Source organism: Bombina bombina, chromosome 6 (assembly GCF_027579735.1).
Source record: "Bombina bombina isolate aBomBom1 chromosome 6, aBomBom1.pri, whole genome shotgun sequence".
NCBI classification, from domain to species: domain Eukaryota; kingdom Metazoa; phylum Chordata; class Amphibia; order Anura; family Bombinatoridae; genus Bombina; species Bombina bombina.
In genome coordinates, this window is record NC_069504.1 from 272,190,939 (window position 1) to 272,218,445 (window position 27,507).

The 27,507-nt window shown below is 38.4% G+C and overlaps 1 protein-coding gene across 2 annotated transcripts in view; it reads left to right on the top strand.

The window, feature by feature from the left end:
- The window catches only part of WIF1 (WNT inhibitory factor 1), a 283,251-nt gene that overhangs the window by 98,521 nt on the left and 157,223 nt on the right, over positions 1 to 27,507 (top strand). For both annotated transcript variants that reach the window (XM_053716857.1, XM_053716856.1), the window contains exon 4: positions 7,291 to 7,431. In XM_053716857.1, coding sequence (XP_053572832.1) covers positions 7,291 to 7,431 — 141 coding nt within the window. The remainder of the gene's footprint in view (positions 1 to 7,290; positions 7,432 to 27,507) is intronic.

The following is a 27,507-nucleotide window of genomic DNA, read 5'->3' on the forward strand; positions in this document are numbered from 1 at the left end:
CCCGTTGACTCTACTCTCTCTCCCCTTATATACTCTGGTCCAGGAGTGACCAGACCCAAAAGCCAACCCCCTATGCCTTGAATAAACTTGGCAAGACAAAAGAGCATATTATATGGCAATATGGGGATCATTTCTCTATACGTTTTATCTTATATAATATAAAACTGAAGTTCCTATAGAGCTAGTCCTAACTTTACTATGTACTTTTAGGGTTATATTGTAGGAGATCTAATTTATATATATTCCTCTCACACGGCAGAATATCATATCTCCATACAAGCACTAAATCCGCTAGTCACAGCTCCATGTTTTTGGCACATTGTTCCCCCACCAAATGTATACGTTTTACTGTGTCAGAGCGCAGTACTGATGTCTTAGAAAGTAAACTTTTATTTATATTGTACTGTATACGTTGCTGCAATGCATACCCTAGTCCTATGTCATTTTTATCTATGGACACATTTGTTTTGCTGTATTGTTTTGTAACTTCAAGTCCAGGTCCCATTGGTAGAATGAAATGTAAAAAATTCAGGTCCAGGCAGCTATCTGTAGCAGGATCCAAGGCCAGGATCCAAATTCAGCAATCTGTAGAAAATACAAGGAGACAGAAGTGCCACATGGCCTAGCACTGTATATATTCTTGTGAAGAAAGTGTGGGAAAAATATATTACACTCACATTTGTTGAAGCACCTCTTGGTGCAAATGAAGCAGGCTGGAATCAGTCAACCAGCAGACTGGCCTCCAGTGTGGCTTCAACTCCAGTTACACAGAATGGAATCTCCCAGTGTATGATAACACAAGATGCAGCTCAGAATCCTATTACTCAGGATATATATATCTCCAGCAAAATAAGCACCAAATCCCAGGTGTGCAGTGTCAAAAGATGGTATAAAGGCAAGAAGTAAGTGTAACAATACGCATTTCTCAGTCAGACAATGACTGTTTCATCAGGCTGTTAGATTTTTGTTAGCTTCACAATATTTAACTATATACTATATATATTTTAATGAAATCATTTGGAAATTAATTCCATTTATAACTAGTGGTCCACGAGAAGATGTTGGTGATCCTTGACACCATCAAGCAGGATCTAATCTCCTCTGATGGTGTCACCCCCACTGCGCCGCAACTCACTACAGTGCCTGGCTGGACATCAGTGAAAACTGACGGAGGAGAAGTTAAATTTCAATCTCCCTATGCACGTTGAGTAGTACTGCGCAACTTGCATAGCTAGATTGTATTTTTAACTCCTCCCGTCCGGCGCACTGCTCAGAGAAAGATGCTTCAATTCTAAAGCCAGCAGAGGTTGGTATAGTCTTGGCTTGAAATAGTGGAATTAAAGTATATAAAAAAAGAAAATAAAAAAAAAAAAATATTTTTAATTTATTTTCTTCCCTTTACCTGTCTCTTTGTAGTAGTTTTCCTAATTCCTTCAGATGGACTTACATCACTGTTTGTCTTCCTCCCCTCCATCTTTTTTTATTTATTAAATATTAATTATTTTTTTTATTCTAATTATTTTCCTGCACACAAAGCCATTCCACCTGAATTCCAGTATATGTCATCCAGCAGATCAGCCATATCCCACCAGTATTATAGTAATTGCCAGTAACATCAGTCGTGGTTAGCTCACAACCATATTGAGAGCTTTCTGATATAAACTTTACTTATGATCATGGACAGACATTGGAGTCATAAATTGTTTTGAATAATTCCTAACTGGGGAGGTAACTTGGAAGTCTTGTGGTCCTTTTAAACAGAATTCTTTTTCCCCACTTTCTGCCTCTCTGTTTCCAGCTCAAAAGTTGTCACTCACCCTTCATCTGTCATTTGGAAGTATTCTCTCAGTTCTGTCATTCAGTTAGTTAATTCCAAAAAATAATTCTTAAAAATGTGTAAATATATACAGAATGTAAATGTAGTTATGGTTATACTATTATGTACAGTATGTGTGTGTATATATATATATATATATATATATATATATATATATATATATATATACACACACACACACACATACACACATAGAGGTTTGTACCTTTTAAAAAAAAATCATGTTAGTGGCCCACGGGATTCAAAATTGTGAGTTTAGTGGTCCCTGAGGTCCGAAAGGTTGGCGACCCCTGGGGCCCGATCCGATAAAAATTGTCGCCTGCAAAAGCTGGCGACGCCAATATTCGCGCTGGTTTAGTATCCTATATACGGCGTAACTTAGAAGTTACGCCCGTATATTTCTGCCGTCGCCCGTAGTTTTTTGGGCCATAGGCAGGTATACCAAACCAGTGCAGTTTGGTATCCAATATACAGCGTAAGGACTTACGTGGCGAAAATGGAGAAATCTTACTCCATTTTCACCTCGCCACAAAAAGCAGCTGTAAGAAGCCTTACGCTGACTATTGGAGCCCCGTAACTCCCTAAACTACCTGCTAAATGAAACCTAACACCTAACGCATGCGCAATGTCTATCTACCTGTCAACCGCGATCCCCCTCCGCAATCCCTAATAAAGTATTTAACCCCTAAACCGCCGCTCCCGGACCCCGCCGCCATCTACATAAACTAACCCCCTACTGTGAGCCCCTAAAACCGCCACCATCTAACTGATCTATCCCCTAATGTGAACCCCTAAAACCGCCGCCATCTACCTTATCTATTCCCTAATGTAAAACCCCTTACACCGCCGCCATCTACCTTATCTATCCCCTAATCTGACCCCTTACACCGCCGCCACCTATATAAAAATTATTAACCCCTAATCTAATCCCCCTATACCGCCGCCAGCTATATTAATATTATTAACCCCTAATCTAATATCCCTAAAGTAATAAGCTCTATTACCAGCCCTTAAAAGGGCCTTTTGCGGGGCTTTGCCCCAAAGTAAACAGCTCTTTTGCCCTATAACCTGCCCTCCCTACACCGCCGCCACTTATATTAATAGTATTAACCCCTAATGTAAGCCCCTTACACCGCCGCCATCTATATTAAAATTATTAACCCCTAATTTAATCTACCTACCTCGCCGCCAGCTATATTATCTATATTAACCCTAAGTATATTATAGTTAATATAGTTATTACATTATATATATTAACTATATTAACCCTAATTATATTAGGGTTAATATAGTTAATATAGTTACTATAGTATTTATATTAACTATATTAACTCTATCTAACCCTAACACCCCTAACTAAATTCTTATTAAATAAATCTAATTCATAATATAAACTAAAATATTCCTATTTAAATCTAAATACTTACCTATAAAATAAACCATAAGATAGCTACAATATAATTAATAATTACATTGTAGCTATGTTAGGGTTTATATTTATTTTACAGGTAAATTGTTAATTATTTTAACTAGGTATAATAGCTATTAAATAGTTATTAACTATTTAATAGCTACCTAGTTAAAATAATTACCCAATTACCTGTAAAATAAATCCTAACCTAAGTTACAAATACACCTACACTATCAATAAATTAAATAAACTACAAATATCTATCTAAAATACAATTAAATAAACTAAACTAAATTACAAAAACAAACAAACACTAAATTACAAAAAATAAAAAAAAGATTACAGCAATTTTAAGCTAATTACACCCAATCTAAGCCCCCTAATAAAATAATAAAGCCCCCCAAAATAAAAAAAATTCCCTGCCCTATTCTAAATTAAAAAAGTTAGCTCTTTTACCTTACCAGCCCTTAAAAGGGCCTTTTGCGGGGCATGCCCCAAAGAAAACTGCTCTTTTGCCTGAAAAAAAAAAACACAATACCACCCCCAACATTACAACCCACCACCCACATACCCCTAATCTAACCCAAACCCCCCTTAAATAAACCTAACACTACCCCCCCTGAAGATCTCCCTACCTTGTATTCACCCCGCCGGGCAGAACTCTTCATCCGATCCAGGGGATGTCTTCAAGCAAGCTGCAGTAAAGTCTTCTTCCATCCGGCGATGTCGTCAAGCAAGCGGCAGAGAGTCTTCTTCCATCCGGTGATGTCTTCAAGCAAGCGGCAGAGAGTCTTCTTCCATCCGGTGATGTCTTCAAGCAAGCGGCATAGAGTCTTCTTCCATCCGGTGATGTCTTCAAGCAAAGCGGCATCTTCAATCTTCTTTCTTCGCTTCTCTGCCGCGGAGCATCCATCCAGCACGATGACTTCCCGACGAATGAGGTACCTGTAAATGACGTCATCCAAGATCGTGTCCGTCGAATTCCGATTGGCTGGATTCTATCAGCCAATCGGAATTAAGGTAGAAAAATCTGATTGGCTGATTGAATCAGCCAATCAGATTCAAGTTCAATCCAATTGGCTGATTGGTTCAGCCAATCGGATTGAACTTGAATCTGATTGGCTGATTCAATCAGCCAATCAGATTTTTCTACCTTAATTCCGATTGGCTGATAGAATCCTATCAGCCAATCGGAATTCGACGGACGCCATCTTGGATGACGTAATTTAAAGGTACCTCATTTGTCGTTCAGTCGTCGGCCAGGATGGATGCTCCGCGTCGGAGGAGCGAAGAAAGAAGATTGAAGATGCCGCTTGATGGAAGATGTCGCCGGATGGAAGAAGACTTTGCTGCCGCTTGAATAAAGACATCGTCGGGATGAAGACTTCTTCTTTGCCGCTTGGATAAAGACATCGCCCGGATCGGATGAGGAGTTCGGCCCGGTTGGGTGAAGACAAGGTAGGGAGATCTTCAGGGGGGTAGTGTTAGGTTTTTTTAAGGGGGGTTTGGATGGGTTTAGAATAGGGGTATGTGGGTGGTGGGTTGTAATGTTGGGGGGGGGGTGTTGTGTTCTTTTTTTTTACAGGCAAAAGAGCTGTTAACTTGGGGTAAATACCCCACAAAAAGCCCTTTTAAGGGCTGGTACAGAGCTGGGTATTTTATAATTTAGAATAGGGTAGGGAATTTTTTATTTTGGGGGGCTTTATTATTTTATTAGGGGGCTTAGAATAGGTGTAATTAGCTTAAAATTGCTGTAATCTTTTTTTTATTTTTTGTAATTTAGTGTTTTTTTTTTTTGTAATTTAGTTTAGTTTATTTAATTGTATTTTTAGATAGATATTTGTAGTTTATTTAATTTATTGATAGTGTAGGTGTATTTGTAACTTAGGTTAGGATTTATTTTACAGGTAATTGGGTAATTATTTTAACTAGGTAGCTATTAAATAGTTAATAACTATTTAATAGCTATTATACCTAGTTAAAATAATTAACAATTTACCTGTAAAATAAATATAAACCCTTACATAGCTACAATGTAATTATTAATTATTTTGTAGCTATCTTAGGGTTTATTTTATAAGTAAGTATTTAGATTTAAATAGGAATATTTTAGTTTATAATATGAATTAGATTTATTTAATAAGAATTTAGTTAGGGGTGTTAGGGTTAGATAGAGTTAATATAGTTAATATAAATACTATAGTAACTATATTAACTATATTAACCCTAATATAATTAGGGTTAATATAGTTAATATATATAATGTAAAAACTATATTAACTATAATATACTTAGGGTTAATATAGATAATATAGCTGGCGGCGGGGTAGGTAGATTAAATTAGGGGTTAATAATTTTAATATAGATGGCGGCGGTGTAAGGGGCTTACATTAGGGGTTAATACTATTAATATAGGTGGCGGCGGTGTAGGGAGGGCAGGTTATAGGGCAAAAGAGCTGTTTACTTTGGGGCAAAGCCCCGCAAAAGGCCCTTTTAAGGGCTGGTAATAGAGATAATTATTTTAGGGGGATTAGATTAGGGGTTAATATAGATACTATAGCTGGCGGCTGGGTAGGGGGATTAGATACTGGTTAATATAGTTTAATATAGCTGGCGGCGGGGTAGGAGCTCACATTAGGGGGTAGGTAACATAGATGGCGGCGGTGTTAGGGCTCACTTTAGGGGGTTATAGATTTAATATAGCTGGCGGCGGGGTCCGGGAGCGGCGGTTTAGGGGTTAATACATTTTTTATTGTTAGGATAGTGAGGGGGGATAGCGGATAGAGGGTTAGACGTGTCAGGCTTACTTGGGGGAGGCGTGTTAGACAGTACGGGAGATTTAGACTTTAGTTAAGTTTTGTAGGCACCGGCAGTTTCTAAAGTGCCGTAAGTCACTGGCGACTCCAGAAATTTGTACTTACGCAGATTTCTGGACATCGCTGGTTTATCCGACTTACGCCAGTTTAGCATCTGACGGCGCCGTATATTGGATAGCTCGAGTTGCGAGCTGAAACTGCGGGCGATGCGGGTTTCCTCGCTTGCGCCGAAAACTATGCCGTATATCGGATAGCGCCCCTGGTATATTGCAATAGATTTATTTTGTATTGCATCAATGAATATGCCATTTATATATAAAAAAAGATTTCAAACTTCATAAATCTATAGATCATTTTCATTAATGATATTTTCCTTCAAAAGTATACTCATTTATAAATTACCACTTTTAAATATTTTTAACCAGTAATTTTTCTTTGTGATTTGAGATAAGTAAAGTCAAAATTAAACTTTCATTATTCAGATAGAGCACACAATTTTAAACACATTTTCAATTTACTTCTGTTATCAAATGTGCTTTGTTCTCTTGGTATCATTTTATTGAAGAGTAAAACTAGGTAGGTTCATAAGAGCTCAGGAGTGCGCAAGTTTCTTTAGTACTCTATGGGAGCAGCGTTTTGCAACATTGTATAACAAAGCTACAAATAATGTTGCCAAAACACTGCTGCCTTAGAGTATTAAAGACACGTGCACACTCCTGAGTTCTTGTGAGCTTTCCTAGTTATACACTTTAGTAAAAGATACCAAGAGAACAAAGAAGTAAATTGGAAAGTTGTTTAAAATTGTATGTTATATCGGAATCATGAAAGTTTAATTTTGACTTTACTGTCCCTTTAAAAGGACATCAAACCCCCCAAAAATCTTTCATTATTCAGATAGAGAATACAATTTTAAATAACTTTCCAATTTACTTGTATTATTTAATTTGCTTCATTCTTTAGATATCCTTTGTTGAAGAAAGAGCAATGCACATGGGTGAGCCAATCAAACGAGTTATCTATGTGCAGCCACCAATCAGCAGCTACTGAACCTATCCAGATACGCTTTTAACAAATGATATCAAGAAAATGAAGGGAATTAGATAATAGGAGTAAATTGGAAAGAAAAAAATTGGGTTTTATGTCCCTTTAAGTTTTTTAACATGATGTAAAAATATTTTTTTTCAGTGTTTAATATAATTATTTGTGACGATTCTATTGTGTTCCAGTTGTTCAAGTTGGATTTCCATGCCTTGGTAATCAAGATGGAGTTGCAGCTTTTGAAGTTAATATTATTATTATGAATTCGGAAGGCAATGTAATTCTCCAAACACCGCAAAATGCTATCTTTTTCAAGACATGTCAACAAGGTAATTAAATGTAGTGTTTTACAAAAATTATGTTTTACTTAATGCTTGATGAGCCAAGGTAATATTAACTTATTCAGAGTTTCAGACAACCTATAAAAATGAAGTGAAAATCATATTATTTACAATTAATAATTATGTGATCGAACTACACTATTCAAGAAAATAGAAATATAACATGCCCAAAACAGATTTGGAATATTCAGTACATTTCTCCTTGTAAGTTTTAATGACTAAAGTAATTTTCTTTTATGTTTTTAGTACACTAAAGATTTCATAAACTATATAAACTATATCAATACTGTAGTCACCACATTGAATTTGTATGCACTTAAAGGACCAGTGAATACAGTAGCTTTGCATAATCAACAAATGCATGAAAAAAAGACAGTTAAATAGCACTTAGGGCTAGATTTATCAAAGCTGAGGCATACAGGGGCACATATACGCGCCCCTGTACGCCTCAGCTCGCCTGTGGCGGGGCGAAATTACCCGTAGGTAATTAACATTGCACACGAGCGGCGTGCAATCCTGCCCCCTTCCCGCACACAGCCAATCACGCGCGGGCAGGAGCTGACAATCTCCTCGGTCGGACTCGACCGCGGAGATTGAATTTCGCCACCTTAGAGGTGGCGAAGAGCTTAGGGAAGCAGCGGTCTGGTGACTGCTGCTTGATAAATTACAGCGAGCAAGTTCTTATGAGAACTTGCAGCTGTAGGGGCTTGATAAATCGAGCCCTTAGTCTGAACTTCAAATGAGTAGTAGATTTTTTTTCTGTCAAATTTCAAAGCTATGTCTATTTCCACTACTCCTGTATCATGTGACAGCCATCAGCCAATCACAAATGCATATACGTATATTCTGTGAATTCTTGCACATGCTCAGAAGGAGCCAATGACTCAAAAGTGTAAATATAAAAGACTGTGCACATTTTGTTAATGGAAGTAAATTGGAAAGTTGTTTAAAATCACATGCTGTATCTGAATCATAAAAGTTTAATTTTGTCTTTAGTGTTCCTTTAATTGAGTTTTAAACAGGGTTCAACCAATTGTCATTTTTCTTTAAAGCCAGTTTGGATACAGACTTTTAAGTTTTACTTCAGTAAGGAGAAATATAATTAAAACACATTAGAATGAAATTATTTTGCATTACACAAAGTTACACAGCATCATTTTACTAGAAGATTGTTAGACAAATCTAGTTCATTTTTAGATGCCTCAACTAAAGTGATAGATCTGCCTTGAGCAGTAGATGTTATCTATATTTCCTTCTTAATATGAGGAGAGTCCATGGCTTCATTCCTTACTTGTGGGAAATACACAACCTGGCTACCAGGAGGAGGCAAAGACACCCCAGCAAAAGGCTTAAATACCTTCCCCACTTCCCTCATCCCCCAGTCATTCTTTGCCTTTCGTCACAGGAGGTTGGCAGAGAAGTGTCAGAAGATTTTGGAGTAGTTCCTTAGGAAGGGTATCTGCCCTTCAAGATGGGACTGGAGTTTTAAGTAGTCCTGTCAGCCTCTCAGTGAGAGCATTGATGAAAGTTAGAGTATGGAGATGCAGGGAGAGTCTTTCTACGAATCCATCCAGACTCATATTAACACCTCCTTAAGCAATCAGCGTTGATGAGTTTCGCTGCCTGCTTTCTTCAATCAAGTCCATGTCAGAAGCGCTGCTACAATCTGTCAAATTTGAAGGACCGTGTCACTTTTCCACAGCATAGATTCCGGTAAGATTGTTTCATTATTTACACACATGTATAACGATAGAAGACAGGGTCACAGTTTGACTCCTTTATCTTTATGGAATCAAGAGTTAATATATCCTGAGGGGGATTATTGAACAGTGGGGATTTTTAATCATATTTGTTAAAGGGACACTCAATCAAAATTAAACTTTCATTATTCAGATAGAGCATGCCATTTTAAACAACTTTCCAATTTACTTCCATTAACAAAATGTGCACAGTCTTTTTATATTTAAACTTTTTGGGTCACCAGCTCCTACTGAGCATGTGCAAGAATAAGTGTGTATGCATTTGTGAATGGCTGGTGGCTGTCACATGGTACGTGTATGCATTTGTGATTGGCTGATGGCTGTCACATGGTACAGGGGGAGTGGAAAAAGACATAACTTAAAATTGTCAGAAAAAAAAATCTACTACTCATTTGAAGTTCAGACTAAGTGCTATTGCATTGTCTTGTTATCTTGCATTTGTTGATTATGCAAATCTACTGTGTTGACTGGTCCTTTAAGTGATTTTAACTGCTTATGTGTTAGAACGTTTGGCTCTTAGGCTGATACGGAATGTACAGGTTATTTTCATCATGAGAGCTGCGCAGTTTCTTTATATTAGGATGGCACGCTTTTTCCTTAGCAGGGCCAGGTCCTGCATGAGCACCATGTGACCGGGAGTGGTCACGTTTTTTTTCCTGCTTCCAATTCCAAACCGGTTTTCTGCGGAGAGGAGTATCTTCTCTATCTGTCTGGGTCATAGGAGGGGGTGAGTGCCCCAGCCATTGGGGGTATAAGGTGCCAGTTGTTTTTCCTTTTCTATAATTTGATATAGAGGAGTTATGGAGGATTCTGTTATTTTAGATTGGGATCCCTCCGATACAGAATTTGATACCTGTGTATATTGTGAGGAGGCCCGGGTAATCCAGCCCTCTCAATTATGTTCCATATGCTGCAATAGGGTGTTCTCATCAACCAATGTTGAGATGTAAGAGACCATTGAGCCATCCGCCTCTGAGGATTCTTCATCCAGTGAGGTGTGTTCCCTAGATTCTGTTCCTACATATGCAGTTTTCGCGAGTTCCAATCCTCCTTCACCTGTAACAGGTTTGTTTCCACCAGAGGTTACTGCGCAGTTCCGCATGGCCATCTCTACGGCCTTAGCGATATTACCCATTCCTGCTACGCATAAGCGAAGGGGTAATTCAGGCTCTCCTGCCCCTGGACATTCGTGTAAAATAACAATAGTGTCCGATCAGTCCTCTGGGGATGCGGTTCCCTCTGAGGCCTCAGAAGGAGAACCTCCAGGGTCGAAATCTGCTGACTTGGGTCCTCCGACTGTGGAGGGCTTAGCATTTAGATTTAGATTGGCACACCTGCTTTACTCCTTAGAGAGGTTTTGGTGATGTTAGAGGTTCCCAGTACTGATCCGTCAGTTGAATCTCAGTCCTCTAAATCTGATAACAATCTTAAAAAAAACATGAGAAGACAAAAAAGAGGCGCATGTGTGTACCAGTAGAGAGATCAAATTTAATTGATGAAATCACACCAGGGTACTCACATTTAGCCAGAGCACTCTTGCAGTGCTATCAGAGACGCACTGGGCAATTGCAGCAGCCCAGCTTGCTGTGATCCTATATGGCAACAGGGGCAGGACCAGACCAAAAGGATTCCTGGGAAGCTGCAGGGACGCTGAAGGAACACAGGGAAGCTGCAGGGACGGTTCCAGGGATAAGCTCAATAACAAGGCAGCAGCTTATCAGAACAGAAAGTTCAGTCCCAATGGAGATAGGAAGAAGGTGGTGTATAAAAAATGATTCCAGTGGTGGTTCCAAGTATAAAATATATAAAAGGTTTATTAAAACATTAATAAAAACAAGAACCAACAGGCAGGGCAAATACTTGTCCTCCTTGTATCAATGCAATGCGTTTCTCAGCTCAAACGCTGTTTCTTCAGGCATATGTTACACACTAAATAATCACAATCCTATATACACCACCTAAAGCAATTAAGCTAATTACAAACAACAAACACCTGTGCAGAGACTTCCCAAAAGGGGATGTCCTAAGGTTTAACCTTTCATCTGTAGTGCTTCACAAATGATGATATTTGAAAGAATGACAATTTAATTAAAAAATATAAATATAAATAAAATAAAAGTTTATGAGATAAGATGGAATACAACATATTATATATCAAGTGAGGATATACATTGCGATTTTGCTCATATAAAAGAACTGGCAATTATTAAAAAATGAAAACAATGCAATTGAAAAGTGATCAGAGCTCTATTTAGTATGTAGAATAACTTGCAATATGTATAAAAATATGTATGTAAATGCGAATACTAACTTCAAGCAAATATCGGCGAAACCAGAAGTGGCACTAATGTGCTGAGCTCCAATCAAATGTCAGCAAAAACGGAGCGAGTAATCCAATCAGATGATAGTTAAGACCGGAAATTACACACGCATATATTTCACACCAATAGGATGTCCAGAAAAACGGAGCTGGTGCTCCAATCAACTACCCAAAAAAACGGACTAAATAGCCAATCCAATATGGCTCTTAAAATAATAGACAAAGAAATGCTACAATAGAAATAAATGATAACCAGAGACTAACAAAAAATAAATTAAATTATAAACTATCTGCACATAATGTGCTAAGATTAAATGACGAAAATCGTCAGTATAAAACAATAAAAGTAAAGATAGCAAAATAATAACCCTATTAGTGTGTAAATATATAGGATAACTATATTACACAAAAAATGATATCAAAAAGATGCTCACCAGTCAACCTTGAGGGACATAAGAAATATAAAAAAAAAAAATATATACCAATACAGTATAATGAAATAAACAGATAGTGCAAATGTAATAGATGATTATGAATAATCAATATAGTGACCAATAAAAATTGCTATATATCTTATAAGGTATCCAAGCTAAAAAAATATATATACTATTACAATAGTGATACTATTAATGTAGCTAATTAGTGAAAAAATAATAGTAATAATAATAATACCACCTAATAATATGTGTGGGATGTGAACGTGACTAATAAGATACGAAATAATAAATAATAATCATCATCATGGTGAGGTACAATTATAAAAAAGTGTAAAATGAAACAAGACTAATAAAGAGTGTAATGAATTACACCATGAACACAGATAGTTATATAAATATATATAAAGAATGTATTAATATTACAAGATCTCTCATAAAGTAATATATATGAAATAAAAAAAACTCATATGTGAAGCCAAACCACAAACTCCAGTGTACAGAAAATACAAAGTAATTAATTAAAAGCAGCAGAGTCTATTACTTCATTTAGACCCTTAGGGACTAGAGATTGGAACTTATAGATCCAAAAAGTCTCTCTTTGCCTTAATTTGATGAATCTATTATATAGATGTGACATAGGGATATATTCTAAGGGCATAATGGAGAAACTGTAAGGTTCCCCAAAATGATTCTGAACATAATGTTTGTGGAAACTGTGATTGAGTACCTTCTTTTTTATGTTACGTAGGTGTTCGCTCCATCTGGTGCGGACCTTACGAGTTGTACGACCCAAGTACTGAAGACCACATTTACAAGTCAGTGCGTATATCACGAAGGAAGTATTACAGGTAATCCTGCTCTTAATCCTGAAAATCTCTCCCGTGGTATTCGCAGTGACTGTCGTGGTCTTAGGTCCAATGTACCTACCTATATTTTTAGCTTGGATACCTTATTAGATATACAGCAATTTTTATTGGTCACTATATTGATTATTCATAATCATCTATTACATTTGCACTATCTGTTTATTTCATTATACTGTATTGGTATATATTTTTATTTTTTATATTTCTTATGTCCCTCAAGGTTGACTGGTGAGCATCTTTTTGATATAATTTTTTGTGTAATATAGTTATCCTATATATTTACACACTAATAGGGTTATTATTTTGCTATCTTCACTTTTATTTTTTTATACTGACGATTTTCGCCATTTAATCTTGGCACATTATGTGCAGATAGTTTATAATTTAATTTATTTTTTGTTAGTCTCCGGTTATCATTTATTTCTATTGGAGCATTTCTTTGTCTATTATTTTAAGAGCCATATTGAATTGGCTATTTAGTCCGTTTTTTTGGGTAGTTGATTGGAGCACCATCTTTGTTTTTCTGGACATCCTATTGGTGTGAAATATATACGTGTGTCATTTCCGGTCTTAACTATCATCTGATTGGATGACTCGCTCCATTTTTGCTGACATTTGATTGGAGCTCAGCACATTAGTGCCACTTCCGGTTTCGCAGAGATTTGCTTGAAGTTAGTATTCCCATTTACTTACATATTTATATACATATTGCAAGTTATTCTACATACTAAATAGAGCTCTGATCACTTTTCAATTGCATTGTTTTCATTTTTTAATAATTGCCAGTTCTTTTATATGAGCAAAATCGCAATGTATATCCTCACTTGATATATAATGTGTTGTATTCCATCTTATCTCATAAACTTTTATTTTATTTATATTTATATTTTTTAATTAAACTGTCATTCTTTCAAATATCATCATTTGTGAAGCACTTACTACAGATGAAAGGTTAAACACCTTAGGACATCCCCTTTTGGGAAGTCTCTGCACAGGTGTTTGTTGTTTGTAATTAGCTTAATTGCTTTAGGTGGTGTATATAGGATTGTGATTATTTAGTGTGTAACATATGCCTGAATAAACAGCGTTTGAGCTGAGAAACGCGTTGCATTGATACAAGGAGGACAAGTATTTGCCCTGCCTCTTGATTCTTGTTTTTATTAATGTTTTAATAAACCTTTTATATATTTTATACTTGGAACCACCACTGGAATCATTTTTTTATACACCACCTTCTTCCTATCTCCATTGGGACTGAACTTTCTGTTCTGATAAGCTGCTGCCTTGTTATTGAGCTTATCCCTGGAACCGTTCTCCCTGTGTTTGGTGTTGCCTGTGATGTTTCAGCGTCCCTGAGGAATCCTTATGGTCTGGTCCTGTCCCTGTTGCCATATAGGATCACAGCAAGCTGGGCTGCTGCAATTGCCCAGTGCGTCTCTGATAGCACTTTATGAGTGCTCTGGTTAAATGTGAGTACCCTGGTGGGATTTCATCAATTACATTGGATCTCTCTACTGGTACACACATGCGCCTCTTTTTTGTCTTCTCATGTTTTTTCTAGATGTCTTTCTAAATTTTATGTAAGGAGAGAGCAGCTGTCGTGTCCTGTGGTGCAGAATTTGCAGAATTTCATTCACCCCATCTATTTGGACTTTGAATTTGGGACTGTCCTTTTATCTCATCTTTGGGTTTGAGTGTTATTTTTCTTGCATATATATTTTTTTATTTTTGCTGTGCGTGTATTATATTATTTTTCCTTATTGTCATTTATTTCATTTTCATTATTGTGAATTTTTGCCATTAGAGCGCCCCCTATTAGGATCCCTTGTTTTAGGTTCTTTGTTTGTGATAACAATCTTAACTAGACAATCCCAGTTCCGAGCTCTATGGGGGATTGTGTCGTATGACAGGCAGGACCTGTTTTTGTTTGCACACTCCTTTTTCAGGGTGTTTGCCTGTTTTCTTTTCAATTCCGGTCAGGATAGTTTTTTTGTTTTTTAGAGCTCTGGGTTGTTAAAGAAACTCTTCTTAGAAAGTCGTTTCGTCACATGGGATTTTTGGTACTATTGAGATTGTTGGCGACTTCCGGTAGAAGCTTATAGATTTCTGTTTGGGGTGATAGTTCCCCCGATGATTTCGAGGAAAATTATAAGCCTCTGAGCTTAATTTCTTTAATTTGATTATTCAGTGGTTCTAGCCTTGCTGGAACTTAAAAAGTTTCCTTTTCACCTTTGATTGTTTCGACAGATATGTTGTATCCTAGATGACAGACAGGACCTGTTGTGGATACTAGTTGGGTTTGTTCCTTCTTTCTACAAGAGAAGTTTTTTTCTCTAGATTTCCGGTCTAGATACAGCAGGCCCATCTATCCTAGTTAACAGGCTGAAACTGGGTATTATCTGGGGTGGGTGCTTGATGCTGGATCGCATGGATCTAGGGGTCCTAGAGGCCGAAACTAGGCTTCTTTCTGGGCAATTGTATTCTCAGAGAAAGGGAAGTTTTTTAAGTGACCTTTGGAGTCATTGTCCCGGTGTCTATCGCACTGTGGGTAAATTTCTTACACTGCTGGTGCATGCCCTCATAGGAAAATGGTCTTCCCGTCCTAATTGGGTTCTATGATTTCTAAGCAGAGCTTATTAGTTCTTCTTTCGAATGTAAAGTTCTCCCTTCCTTTTGTTAGGGAGAAGGATGTCTTTCCTGGTTCATCCTTTTTGAGCAAATCCGGTTCTTAGGAAACGTATCTTACAGTAAACCTTGTTCTGATCCTGAGTTTCCTTCTTGGGATCTGGGGGTTAAGGTGGCAGTATCCTGTTTACAGATTTTACAGTAGTTCCTGGATCTCGGCATTTATGGGTTTCTTGCCTTCGCCTGCTAATAGACCTTTTGGGTTTTTTTCGTGTCTTTTCGATCCTCAGAGTTGGATCTAGACCGGAGTTGCTGGTGTAGCCACCAGGGTGGATCTTGGATGATGGTTTGTCTTAAGACAGGAATTTTTCCTGAGATCTTGCTAAATTTACCCATCGGGTTATGCCCTCCAGTCCCCCTTCTGGTCTTCATTGACATGGGGATGGAGAGTGATATACACAGTCGAGGCCGAGACTTCAGCATGGAGTTGGTGTATCTGTCTTAGCAGACTTTCGTGGAATGCCGGTTTGGGAAATCAATCCCAGTGTTCCATTCAGATCTCCCTGTTCCGATAACTTTTTCTCTTAAGCTCTTCCGGGGCGGTTTTGACTTTGTCACTTCCTTGTCCATGGGGAGAGAGTGTCCTAGGGAGGTCCGTGGGTTGGGAGTTTTCCTTCCAATTATTCCTTTGGTTCCTCAGCAAGCATTCTGCGTGGAGAATTTTGTCTTCTGGGTTCATACCAGTTGGGACCTCTCAGTGGGGAGATCTTCTTTTGGAGATCTTCTTTTGGAGAAGGAGAGTTCCTCCTGCTAAATGGGAGGGTCTCGTGTTTGATGGTGGATGGAGGCCCACTTCGGCTCATTGCCAGCGCCCCTCTCTATGAGCATTCTCTTCAGGATTGGATGTCCTCTACAATCATCTCCTGCTCGAATGTTTGTATCTGATGGGGAAGTCAATGAAGATTTCAAGGCATCAGTGTTAGCTCCACCGCTTCTGTAGCAAAAGGTGGGTTTGAACCCAGGTGGGGCTTAGCCTTTTCATCCAGAATATGCTAGACATCAAGCATTACTTAGAGTTTTCTTTTTAACCTTCCTCTCTTTCGGCCATGTCACGCTTTGTTGTGGATGGTTCGATCCTTCCAGGAGCAGGCATCAGTGAGACGGTTTGCTCCATTTATATTTACGAGTTGTATCACAGTTAGGGGTTTCGCCTCCATGGACCTTATTACAGGGATTTGCTGGAGCAGGGTCCTTGTGTTCATCACAATCTGGATTCTCTGTGGCTGACTGCGTGGATTTGACCGCTTAGTCTTAGCCATGAGAGGTTTTTCTGAAAGGATTGTTGATAATCTAGTTTTAGCTCATAAGCTGGGTTATCGTTGCATCTATCATAAGGGGTGCGGAACCTTCTTTTTCTGGTATGAAGAGCGGGGATCCCCTGGCATAAGGCCAGGTTCTCCAGGATCCTTCCTTTCTCCAGGATGCTCTGGAGAAGGGCCTTTTCCGTTGGCTCCCTTAGGGGACAGATTTCGGCCCTATCTGTTTTACTGCTCGAGAGGCTCACAGAGCTTCCAGATGTTCAGTCTTTGGTTCAGACTTTGACTAGATCAGGCCGGTGTTTAGATCTAGTGCTCCTCTTTGGAGTTTACATCTTGTTCTAAGTTTTGCAGAAGGCTCCGTTTGGGCTTATGCATGGTGTTGACATTAAAATGTTCTGTCTTGCAAGGTTCTTTTCCTACTGTTTATTGCTTCAGCGCGCAGAGTTTCTGAGATGGTTGCCTTGCATTGTGAGTTTCCTTACCAAGTTTTTTCACACTGCTAAGGCTGCTCTATATTCTGGGTTAGTTTTTCTTCCTATGGTTGTTTCAGATCACAACATCAATCAGGAGATTGTGGTTCCTTCCTTGTGTCCTAATCCTTCTCTCAGAAGGAGCGGTTATTTCATAACTTGGATGTGGTTCAGGCCTTGAAGTTCTATTTTTAGGCTACAAGGGTGTTTTGTCAGACTTTTCCTTGTTTGTGTCTATTCTGGGAAGCGTAAGGGGCAGGAAGCCTCGTCGCTTCTTTGTTTTTCGGGTTGAGGAGCATTACTCGCTTAGCATATGAGTCAGTGGGACACAAGCCTTCTCAGAAGTTGAAGGCTCATTCAACTAGAGCTGTGGTTTCCTCTTGGGTCTTTTGAGAATGAGGCCTCTATGGATTAGATTGTAGGGCGACTACCTGGTCTTCTTTACATACTTTTTCAAGATTTTACATATTTTACATTTTTGCTTCAGCAAACGCAGTTTTTGGGAGAAAGGGTTTTGCATGTTTTGGTGCCCTTAGAACAGGGTCTGCCTCTCTTTTTACCCTCCCGTTTTTCATTCAGTGTCCTCTAGAGCTTGGGTATATGTTTCCCACAAGTAAAGAATGAAGCCGTGGACTCTCATATTAAGAAGGAAAACATAAATTATGCTTACCAGATAATTTCCTTTCCTTCTGTATAAGGAGAGTCCATGGCTACTGCCCGAATTCTCCGTTGGGTGGACTTAAATTTGTTTTTGTTCTTATGCCACCATTTATACCCTGATATTTCTCCTACTGTTCCTTGTTACATCGGCAGAATGACTGGGGGAAGTGGGGGAGGTATTTAAGCCTTTGGCTGGGGTGTCTTTGTCTTCTCCTGGTGGCCAGGTTCTGTATTTCCAACAAGTAAGGAATTAAGCCGTGGACTCTCCTCATACAGAAGGAAAGGAAATTATCTGGTAAGCATAATTTATGTTTTACAGACATACTTTATACTGGTAGAAAAAGAGGGGAAGTAAGGGGCTTATAAGCACTCATTCCTTAAATGTATAGAGAATAAGTTAAAACACTAACTTTATTAGAGATAAAGATAAAACAGGGGACCACCCTGACCAACAAAACCCACTACCTAAACTGAGATAAAAGAACCGTGTCTCACCCCCCTGTATTCCTGGCCGGTAACCGGATACTTCGGCTTCAGGTGCCAGGGGTGAGGAACACGGTAAATAACACAAACGCATTTCGGCCTTAGTGCAGGCCTTCCTCAATGTTCTGTAAGACAAACCGAAGCCTCGGTAAAAGTTCCTTTATAAACCCTTTTCAGAAGCAACTTACCGGTTAATCATGTAGCACCTTTCATTCACACCCTCCCGCGGACCAATCGTAAACACAGATTGTTCCAACTGTAGGTGTGTGACTAACTACGCACAGTAATTGGACCGTTAAGATTAAGGGTCATTATAATGGGAGGTAACTTCTCTGTATAGCAATAATGTATATTGGGATTGTCAAAGTTTTTAAAGCGTGAGATAAATGAAAATACTCGCTATGTCCGGAATATTGAGATTCAAATTTCCTTTGGGGTATCTAAATGCCTCCTTTATATAACTCTCACCTGAAGCTAGTTATTACCTATTCTCAAAATAGTAATTTCAAAAATAGGATAATGTAATTTCATGATATCCCTCACGCTATTACCCCCATCAGGTATATGGTCATCTGCTACTTATCAGTTACTATACTCCTTGATGGCCAAAATATACCTAGAAAAAGGGGGGTTGTAACCTACACAAAACCCTCTCACCATGTACAGTGATTTACATTCTGGTTAGCATTCCTCCCCTTATTTAAGGTACACCCAATAATTGTTGCCATTAGGCATGACTGAATTCAATCTGATGATCCACTTAGTTTCTATTTGTAGCAACACAATATTTTATCTCAATTTTTTTTTAATCCCCAATATTTGAAGGCCTTAGTATCACCTTGATGGTACTGCAAAAATGTTTGGCCACACTGGTAATTTTATTGTGTTTATCCACATCTCTCTTAGCGTTCCTGATGTTACTGTCATATGTTTTCCCATGCTTCTAGTTGTCATCTCAACATAGAATAAATTACAGCTGCAGAATACACAATATACCACATTGCTACGTTTACAATTTATATGGTTATTGATAGTCCATTTTTTATTAAATATATCCATAATAATGTGCTTTTTAACCATATGTTGGCAGACCTTACAGCTTCCACATGATATAGAGCCTTTATACAGTGGATGTTTCTTAGCGTTCCTATCAAAATGACTCTTAGTAAAATGGTCATTTAGATTACTCGCTCTCCTGAATGTAAACATCGGTTTATCAGGGAGAATAGATTTTAACTGCTCATCAGCTCTTAAAATATTCTAATATCTTTTAAGAATATCAGAGATCTGTAAACTTTGGGGGGAATAAGTGGAGATGAATCTGATGGGGTTACTACTGTTCTGTTTCTTAGGTTTAAGCAACAAATTTCTATTTTTATCTAGTGCTATGTAATATGCTCTATCAAGTGATTTTTTTTGAGTAGCCTCTTTGCAATAATGTGTATCTAAAATCAGATGCTGCTATACGGAAAGATTCCAATGTAGTGCAATTTCTCCTGATTCTCAGGTACTCCCTCACCGGTAACCCCCTTATAGTCAAAGGGTGATGGTGACTTTCAGCACAGAGTATATTATTTGTGGCCATGGGTTTTCTATAAGAATCAGTCTCCAATTTATAATTAACCTTATTGATTATAAGGTCTAAAAACTCTACCCTTTCATCATTCACCGTAGTGGTGAGATATAAATCAAAAGGATTGATGTTCAGCATCTTTATGAAGTCCTGCAGAAGGTATCTTGGTCCATTCAATAAAAAACCAGATGTCATCAATATACCTGGACCAATGATATACATATTTAGTGAAATTTCTTATAGATTCATGGAACACCACAGTCTCCTCCCACCAACCCAGATACATATTTGCATAAGTGGGTGCACATAATGTGCCCATGGCAGGGCCACACACCTGCAAATAAAATCTACCATGAAACAAAATAGTTGTGATTTAATACAGAATCAAGGTGTTTGATAATAAAATCTTTAGTCTCATTTGTCATATTACTGTCTTTCTGTAAAAATGTGTGACTGCCTTATACCCAGAGTGTGTCTGGATGCTCGTGTAAAGCGACTCCACAAGTGACTAAAATTGAGTCTGAGGTAACCTTAATATCCTTAATTTTATGCATGATATCTCTGGTATTGGATGTGAGAGAGTCCACTTTATACCGCAATCTAGCATCCAAATATTTACTTGCCTTTTCTGTCAGGGAGTCAATGCCTGAAACAATAAGCCTCCCAGGAGGACATTACAGATTTTTACGAATTTTAGGCAGTAAATAAAAAGTTGCTACTTTAGGATTATTCACTTAAATTTTTTTTGATCAATTAAACCTTCTGCAAGGGCAGATTTAACCAATCTGTTATATTGCTCCTAAAACATTTCTGTGGGATTTGCTAGCAGACGTTTTTAGTTTTTATTATTTGTTAGTTGTTTATTAGCCTCTTCAGTATACATGATTCTGGGCCAAATCACTATCGGCTAGATTTAGAGTTTGGCGGTAGCCATCAAAACCAGCGTTAGAGGCTCCTAACGCTGGTTTTTACCACCCGCTGGTATTTGGAGTCAGTCAGGAAAGGGTCTAACGCTCACTTTGCAGCCGCGACTTTTCCATACCGCAGATCCCCTTACGTCAATTGCGTATCCTATCTTTTCAATGGGATCTTTCTAACGCCGGTATTTAGAGTCTTGGCTGAAGTGAGCGTTAGAAATATAACGACAAAACTCCAGCTGCAGAAAAAAAACAGGAGTTAAGAGCTTTTTGGGCTAACGCCGGTTCATAGAGCTCTTAACTACTGTGCTCTAAAGTACACTAACACCCATAAACTACCTATATACCCCTAAACCGAGGCCTCCCCACATCGCCACCACTCGATAAAAAAATTTTTAACCCCTAATCTGCCGACCGCTCACCGCCGCCACCTACGTTATACTTATGTACCCCTAATCTGCTGCCCCTAACACCGCCGACCCCTATATTATATTTATTAACCCCTAATCTGCCCCCCTCAATGTCGCCGCTACCTACCTACATTTATTAACCCCTAATCTGCAGACCGGACCTCACCGCTACTATAATAAATGTATTAACCCCTAAAGCTAAGTCTAACCCTAACACTAACACCCCCTAAGTTAAATATAATTTAAATCTAATGAAATAAATTAACTCTTATTAAATAAATTATTCCTATTTAAAGCTAAATACTTACCTGTAAAATAAACCCTAATATAGCTACAATAAAAATTATAATTATATTGTAGCTATTTTAGGATTAATATTTATTTTACAGGCAACTTTGTAATTATTTTAACCAGGTACGATAGCTATTAAATAGTTAATAACTATTTAATAGCTACCTAGTTAAAATAATTACAAAATTTCCTGTAAAATAAATCCTAACCTAAGTTACAATTAAACCTAACACTACACTAGCAATAAATTAATTAAATAAAATACCTACAATTATCTACAATTAAACCTAACACTACACTATCAATAAATTAATTAAATAAAATACCTACAATTAAATACAATTAAATAAACTAACTAAAGTACAAAAAATAAAAAAGAACTAAGTTACAAAAAATAAAAAAATATTTACAAACATTAGAAAAATATTACAACAATTTTGTTGTATAAAAATGCCCTACCCTATTCTAAAATTAAAATAGAAAAGCTCTTTTACCTTACCAGCCCTTAAAAGGGCCATTTGCGGGGCATGCCCCAAAGAATTCAGCTCTTTTGCCTGGAAAAAAAACATACAATACCCCCCCCCAACATTACAACCCACCACTCACATACCCCTAATCTAACCCAAACCGACCCTTAAATAAACCTAACACTAAGCCCCTGAAGATCTTCCTACCTTATCTTCACCACACCGGGTATCAGCGATCCGTCCAGGCTCCGATGTCTTGATCCAAGCCCAAGCGGGGGGCTGAAGACATCCATCCTCCGGCTGAAGTCTTGATCTAAGCGGGCAGAAGAGTCGATCCGGACCGGCAAACATCTTCATCCAAGCCGCATCTGCTATGTTCTTCCATCAGATGACGACCGGCTCCATCTTGAAGACCTCCAGCGAGGATCCATCCTCTTCTTCCGATGACTAGACGACGAATGAAGGTTCCTTTAAGGGACGTCCGTCATCCCTCGAATTCCGATTGGCTGATAGGATTCTATCAGCCAATCGGAATTAAGGTAGGAAAATTCTGATTGGCTGATGGAATCAGCCAATCAGAATCAAGTTCAATACGATTGGCTGATCCGATCAGCCAATCAGATTGAGCTCGCATTCTATTGGCTGATCGGAACAGCCAATAGAATGCAAGCTCAATCTGATTGGCTGATAGAATTTTCCTACCTTAATTCCGATTGGCTGATAGAATCCTATCAGCCAATCGGAATTCGAGGGACGCCATCTTGGTTGACGTCCCATAAAGGAACCGTCATTCGTCGGGAAGTCGTTGGTGAAGATGGATGTTCCGCGTCGGCGGGATGACTATGGATCCGGAAGAAAGAAGATTGAAGATGCTGCTTGATAGAAGACTTCAGCCCGATCATGGACCTCTTCAGCTCCCGCTTGGATGAAGACTTCAGTCGGATCATGGACATCTTCAGCCCCCCGCTTGGGCTTGGATCAAGACATCGGAGGCTCTTCTGGATCGATCGGTGTACCCGGCGTGGTGAAAACAAGGTAGGGAGATCTTCAGGGGCTTAGTGTTAGGTTTATTTAAGGGGGGTTTGGGTTAGATTAGGGGTATGTGGGTGGTGGGTTGTAATGTTGGGGGGGGGTATTGTATGTTTTTTTTTTACAGACAAAAGAGCTGAATTCTTTGGGGCATGCCCCGCAAAGGGCCCTTTTCAGGGCTGGTAAGGTAAAAGAGCTTTTCTATTTTAATTTTAGAATAGGGTAGGGCATTTTTTTATTTTGGGGGTCTTTGTTATTTTATTAGGGGGCTTAGAGTAGGTGTAATTAGTTTAAAATTGTTGTAATATTTTTCAAATGTTTGTAAATATTTTTTTATTTTTTGTACTTTAGTTAGTTTATTTCATTGTATTTATTTGTAGGTATTGTATTTCATTTATTTATTGATAGTGTAGTGTTAGGTTTAATTGTAGGTAATTGTAGGTATTTTATTTAATTAATTTATTGATAGTGTAGTGTTATGTTTAATTGTAACTTAGGTTAGGATTTATTTTACAGGTAATTTTGTAATTATTTTAACTATTTAATAGCTATTGTACCTGGTTAAAATAATTACAAAGTTGCCTGTAAAATAAATATTAATCCTAAAATAGCTACAATATAATTATAATTTATATTGTAGCTATATTAGGGTTTATTTTACAGGTAAGTATTTAGCTTTAAATACTTAAATATAAAGGAATAATTTATTTAATAAGAGTTAAATTATTTCGTTAGATTTAAATTATATTTAACTTAGGGGGGTGTTAGTGTTAGGGTTAGACTTAGCTTTAGGGGTTAATACATTTATTATAGTAGCGGTGAGGTCAGGTCGGCAGATTAGGGGTTAATTATTGTAGGTAGGTGGAGGCGACGTTGGGGGCGGCATATTAGGGGTTAATAAATATAATATAGGGGTCGGCGGTGTTAGGGGCAGCACATTAGGGGTACATAGGTATAATGTAGGTTGCGGCGGTGTAAGGAGCGACAGATTAGGGGTTAAAAAAAAATATGCAGGTGTCAGCGATAGCGGGGGTGGCAGATTAGGGGTTAATAAGTGTAAGGCTAGGGGTGTTTAGACTCGGGGTTCATGTTAGGGTGTTAGGTGCAGACTTAGGAAGTGTTTCCCCATAGGAAACAATGGGGCTGCGTTAGGAGCTGAACGCTGCTTTTTTGCAGGTGTTAGGTTTTTTTTCAGCTCAAACTGCGCCATTGTTTCCTATGGGGATATTGTTCACGAGCACGTTTTTGAAGCTGGCCGCGTCCGTAAGCACCGCTGGTATCGAGAGTTGCAGTGGCGGTAAATATGCTATACGCTCCCTTTTTGGAGCCTAACGCAGCCATTCTGTGAACTCTAAATACCAGCGGTATTTAAAAGTTGCGGGGGAAAAAAAAGCACGCGTAGCTAACGCACCCCTTTGGCCGCAGAACTCTAAATCTAGCCGTTAGTTTCCCCCTTTATCACTTTTCTTAAATTGGACATCTGTCAGCTTTGTTAATTCTTTCAGGGCTTTCTTCTCTTGGATAGATAAATTTCCCCTTAACACATTACACATTATTATGATCTGTCATAGACACTATATCATTGCAGATCATATTTAAGAAAGTGAGTGTGTTATGTGATACACTGTTTGGAGGTACAAAGTATGACTTTGTTTTTTATATATAAACTCAACTATTATCTTCGCCCTTTATCTGTCACATCAGATTCCTCCAACAAAGTAACAAGGTCATTAATTGCTGCCAAATCAGCATTATCCAATGCACCTATCTCTGAATTAATGGATACATATTTTTTAAGCAATATTTTACTGGGCAAATAAGTGGACATCTTTAATTGCTTCAAATTTGTCAAAGTTGGTGGTTGTTACAAATGAGAGACCTTTTTTGAGGACAGAGATTTATGTTTGTGTGTTATGTCTGATAAATTAATGATGTTTAACTCTGATTTATCTACTTCTTCTTGTACTGGGGCTTCTGATTGAAGCGTACCTGTCCTCTGGTGTGTGGTTTGATTCTATTTCTGAGTATTGGTCTGGGTCTTTTTTCTCCATCTGAATCAATACCAGCATTTCTATTCTGACCCCATCGATAGACTGCTCCATTCGTATAATTTGCCAAGTTCATATCTTTCTTTCTTTCTTTCTTTCTTATCAGAAATAAATTTAACATTTTTTTCCACATCACCTTTAATTTTATTATACGATTTTTGAAAATCCTCCTTCAACTCACATTGCTTTAATTCATCACTTTATTAAGCAATTTCCCCAGTAATGTCTGTAAGTAAATCCATTTCATGTTCCACTAAATATCCAATTAATTTCATAGAACATTCGGTTAGTGCTCCCTCCCATTTAAGTTTGAATTCTGGTTTATAATCACTAAATGAAGGGAATAATTTCAAACATAACCTTTTTGGAACCACATTGTTATCTTTATAAAAATGATACATTCCTATGTTCCATTGGCGTTTGATTTGCTTTTTTCCTAATCCTTTTTAAATCCTTTAGTGATTTCTGCCACTTACCGATGTTCTCAGTTTCAGTAGTGTTTTTATTTCTAATATCTTCAAACCACTTTAACATCTCTGCTCCTAAGTCAAAGGTCGCCATTTAGAGGTTATAAGAATTGCGTGCTCAAGTATAAAGAAATAGTGGAGCTAAAACCCCACACACTAGATAAACTATACCAAGGAAATTAAATACTGGCACTGCAATAAAGTGTTAGTTAAGGAAAAGAACCCTCCAGCCAAGTGCTGTGAGGATCTGGTGCTTCCCCTTTAATAACATATGCATAGAAAAAGACAGGAAAGTAAGGGGCTTATAACCATTTTTGGGTCAGCACCTGGGTAGCTCTTGCTGATTGGTGTGTAAATGTAGCCACCAATCAGCAAGTTGTACCCAGGTGCTGAACCAAAAATGGGGCGTCTTTTAAGCTTATATTTCTGCTTTTTCAAATAAAGATACCAAGAGAACAAAGAAAAATAGTTAATATGAGTAAATTAGAAAGTTGTTTAAAATTGCATCTATCTGATTCATGGAAGAAAATTTGGGTTACTATCCTTTAAAATGGTTAATTTACTGAACTTTAGTAAACCAATCATTTAATTTTAATTTATTTACTCTGTTTTTCCATTCATTTCAAATTCAAATTATGTCATACAATATATCAAAGAGAAGTTAATACCTTAAAAACAATGTACTTCCAAGCAAATTTTACTTGGGACTACACCGTCAATTCACAGCTACACTAGTGATCCAGTTTGACCAGAAAGAGTCAAAATGAAATACCTCACCATAAAGTAAATATTTTGGTCAGTGAACTAAAATTACAACTTCAACAGCCACAACGTTTTTGGGGCGTATTATCAAGCTGTGAATGCAGCAGTTTCCGCACGATCCGTGAGGCTCGCCAGAAACATAATTTAAGAAGCAGCGGTCTTAAGACCGCTGCTCCTTAACTTATCCACCACCTCTGAGGCGGCGGACAGCAATCATCCCAATTAGATATGATCGGGATAATTGACACCAGGCCCGGACTGGCTATAGGGCATACCGGGCCGCCAGTTACTTTAGCCCCTCCCACCAAGTGCTTTCACTGTGCTGCAAAACTGTATTTATTCTAAAATGATGTTGCAGCTGTTGGGCCGCAGGTTACCTTAGCCCCGCTCCTGCTCACCATTGAAGGGCTTCCGGTGGGAGTTGTTGGGAGTCTGTGATGCTGAGCGCTCGAAAAAGAAGTGCGTTCAAGCTCACCACCTGAGTGTATCCCCAGGACTCCTGCCAAAGACACCACAGGGAGCCAGATCTTGAAGCATACACCTACAGACACCGAGGGATGGAGGGATCCACACGCGGTAGCATGTTCATACAGGAGGTCTGAAGACTCGCCAGAAACACGGGCCGTCAAGCTCCTTTCGGAGCTTGATAGATAGGCCCCTAAATCTCTTCCCTATGAAGCCTCTAATCTCTGCAACGTTGCGTCCTGGCTCCTGACTCACAAGCCAGGACGCAGTGTTGCAGAGATAAGAGACTTCACTTTGGTAACAGCCGGTGTGCAGCTGTGGCTGTTCTGGGAACCGCATTCAGGACCTGAAGAAAAGTGGTGGTGGATTTCCCTAGAGTTCCCCCAGGACCTCTACTTGTACATGAGAACGGAAGCTGGAAAGACCTTTCTGTTTTTGGTAATCAATGACCCTGAGTGGTCTGCTGCCAAAGCGAGTGAGGGGCACAAGCAGTGACCGGAACACGGTAACACCACAAGACAGCTTTGGATAACACAAGCGGTAAGGAAGGAGGCAGAGGTAAGCCAGCTGATTTATCATTTACTATAGTATTGCCAGATATCGTAATAGCATGTGGTTTGTGCGGGCTTAAGAATATAATGACAACTTCGTTCTGTCAATACTTTCAGAATAAGATGAACCGATGTGGAGTAATC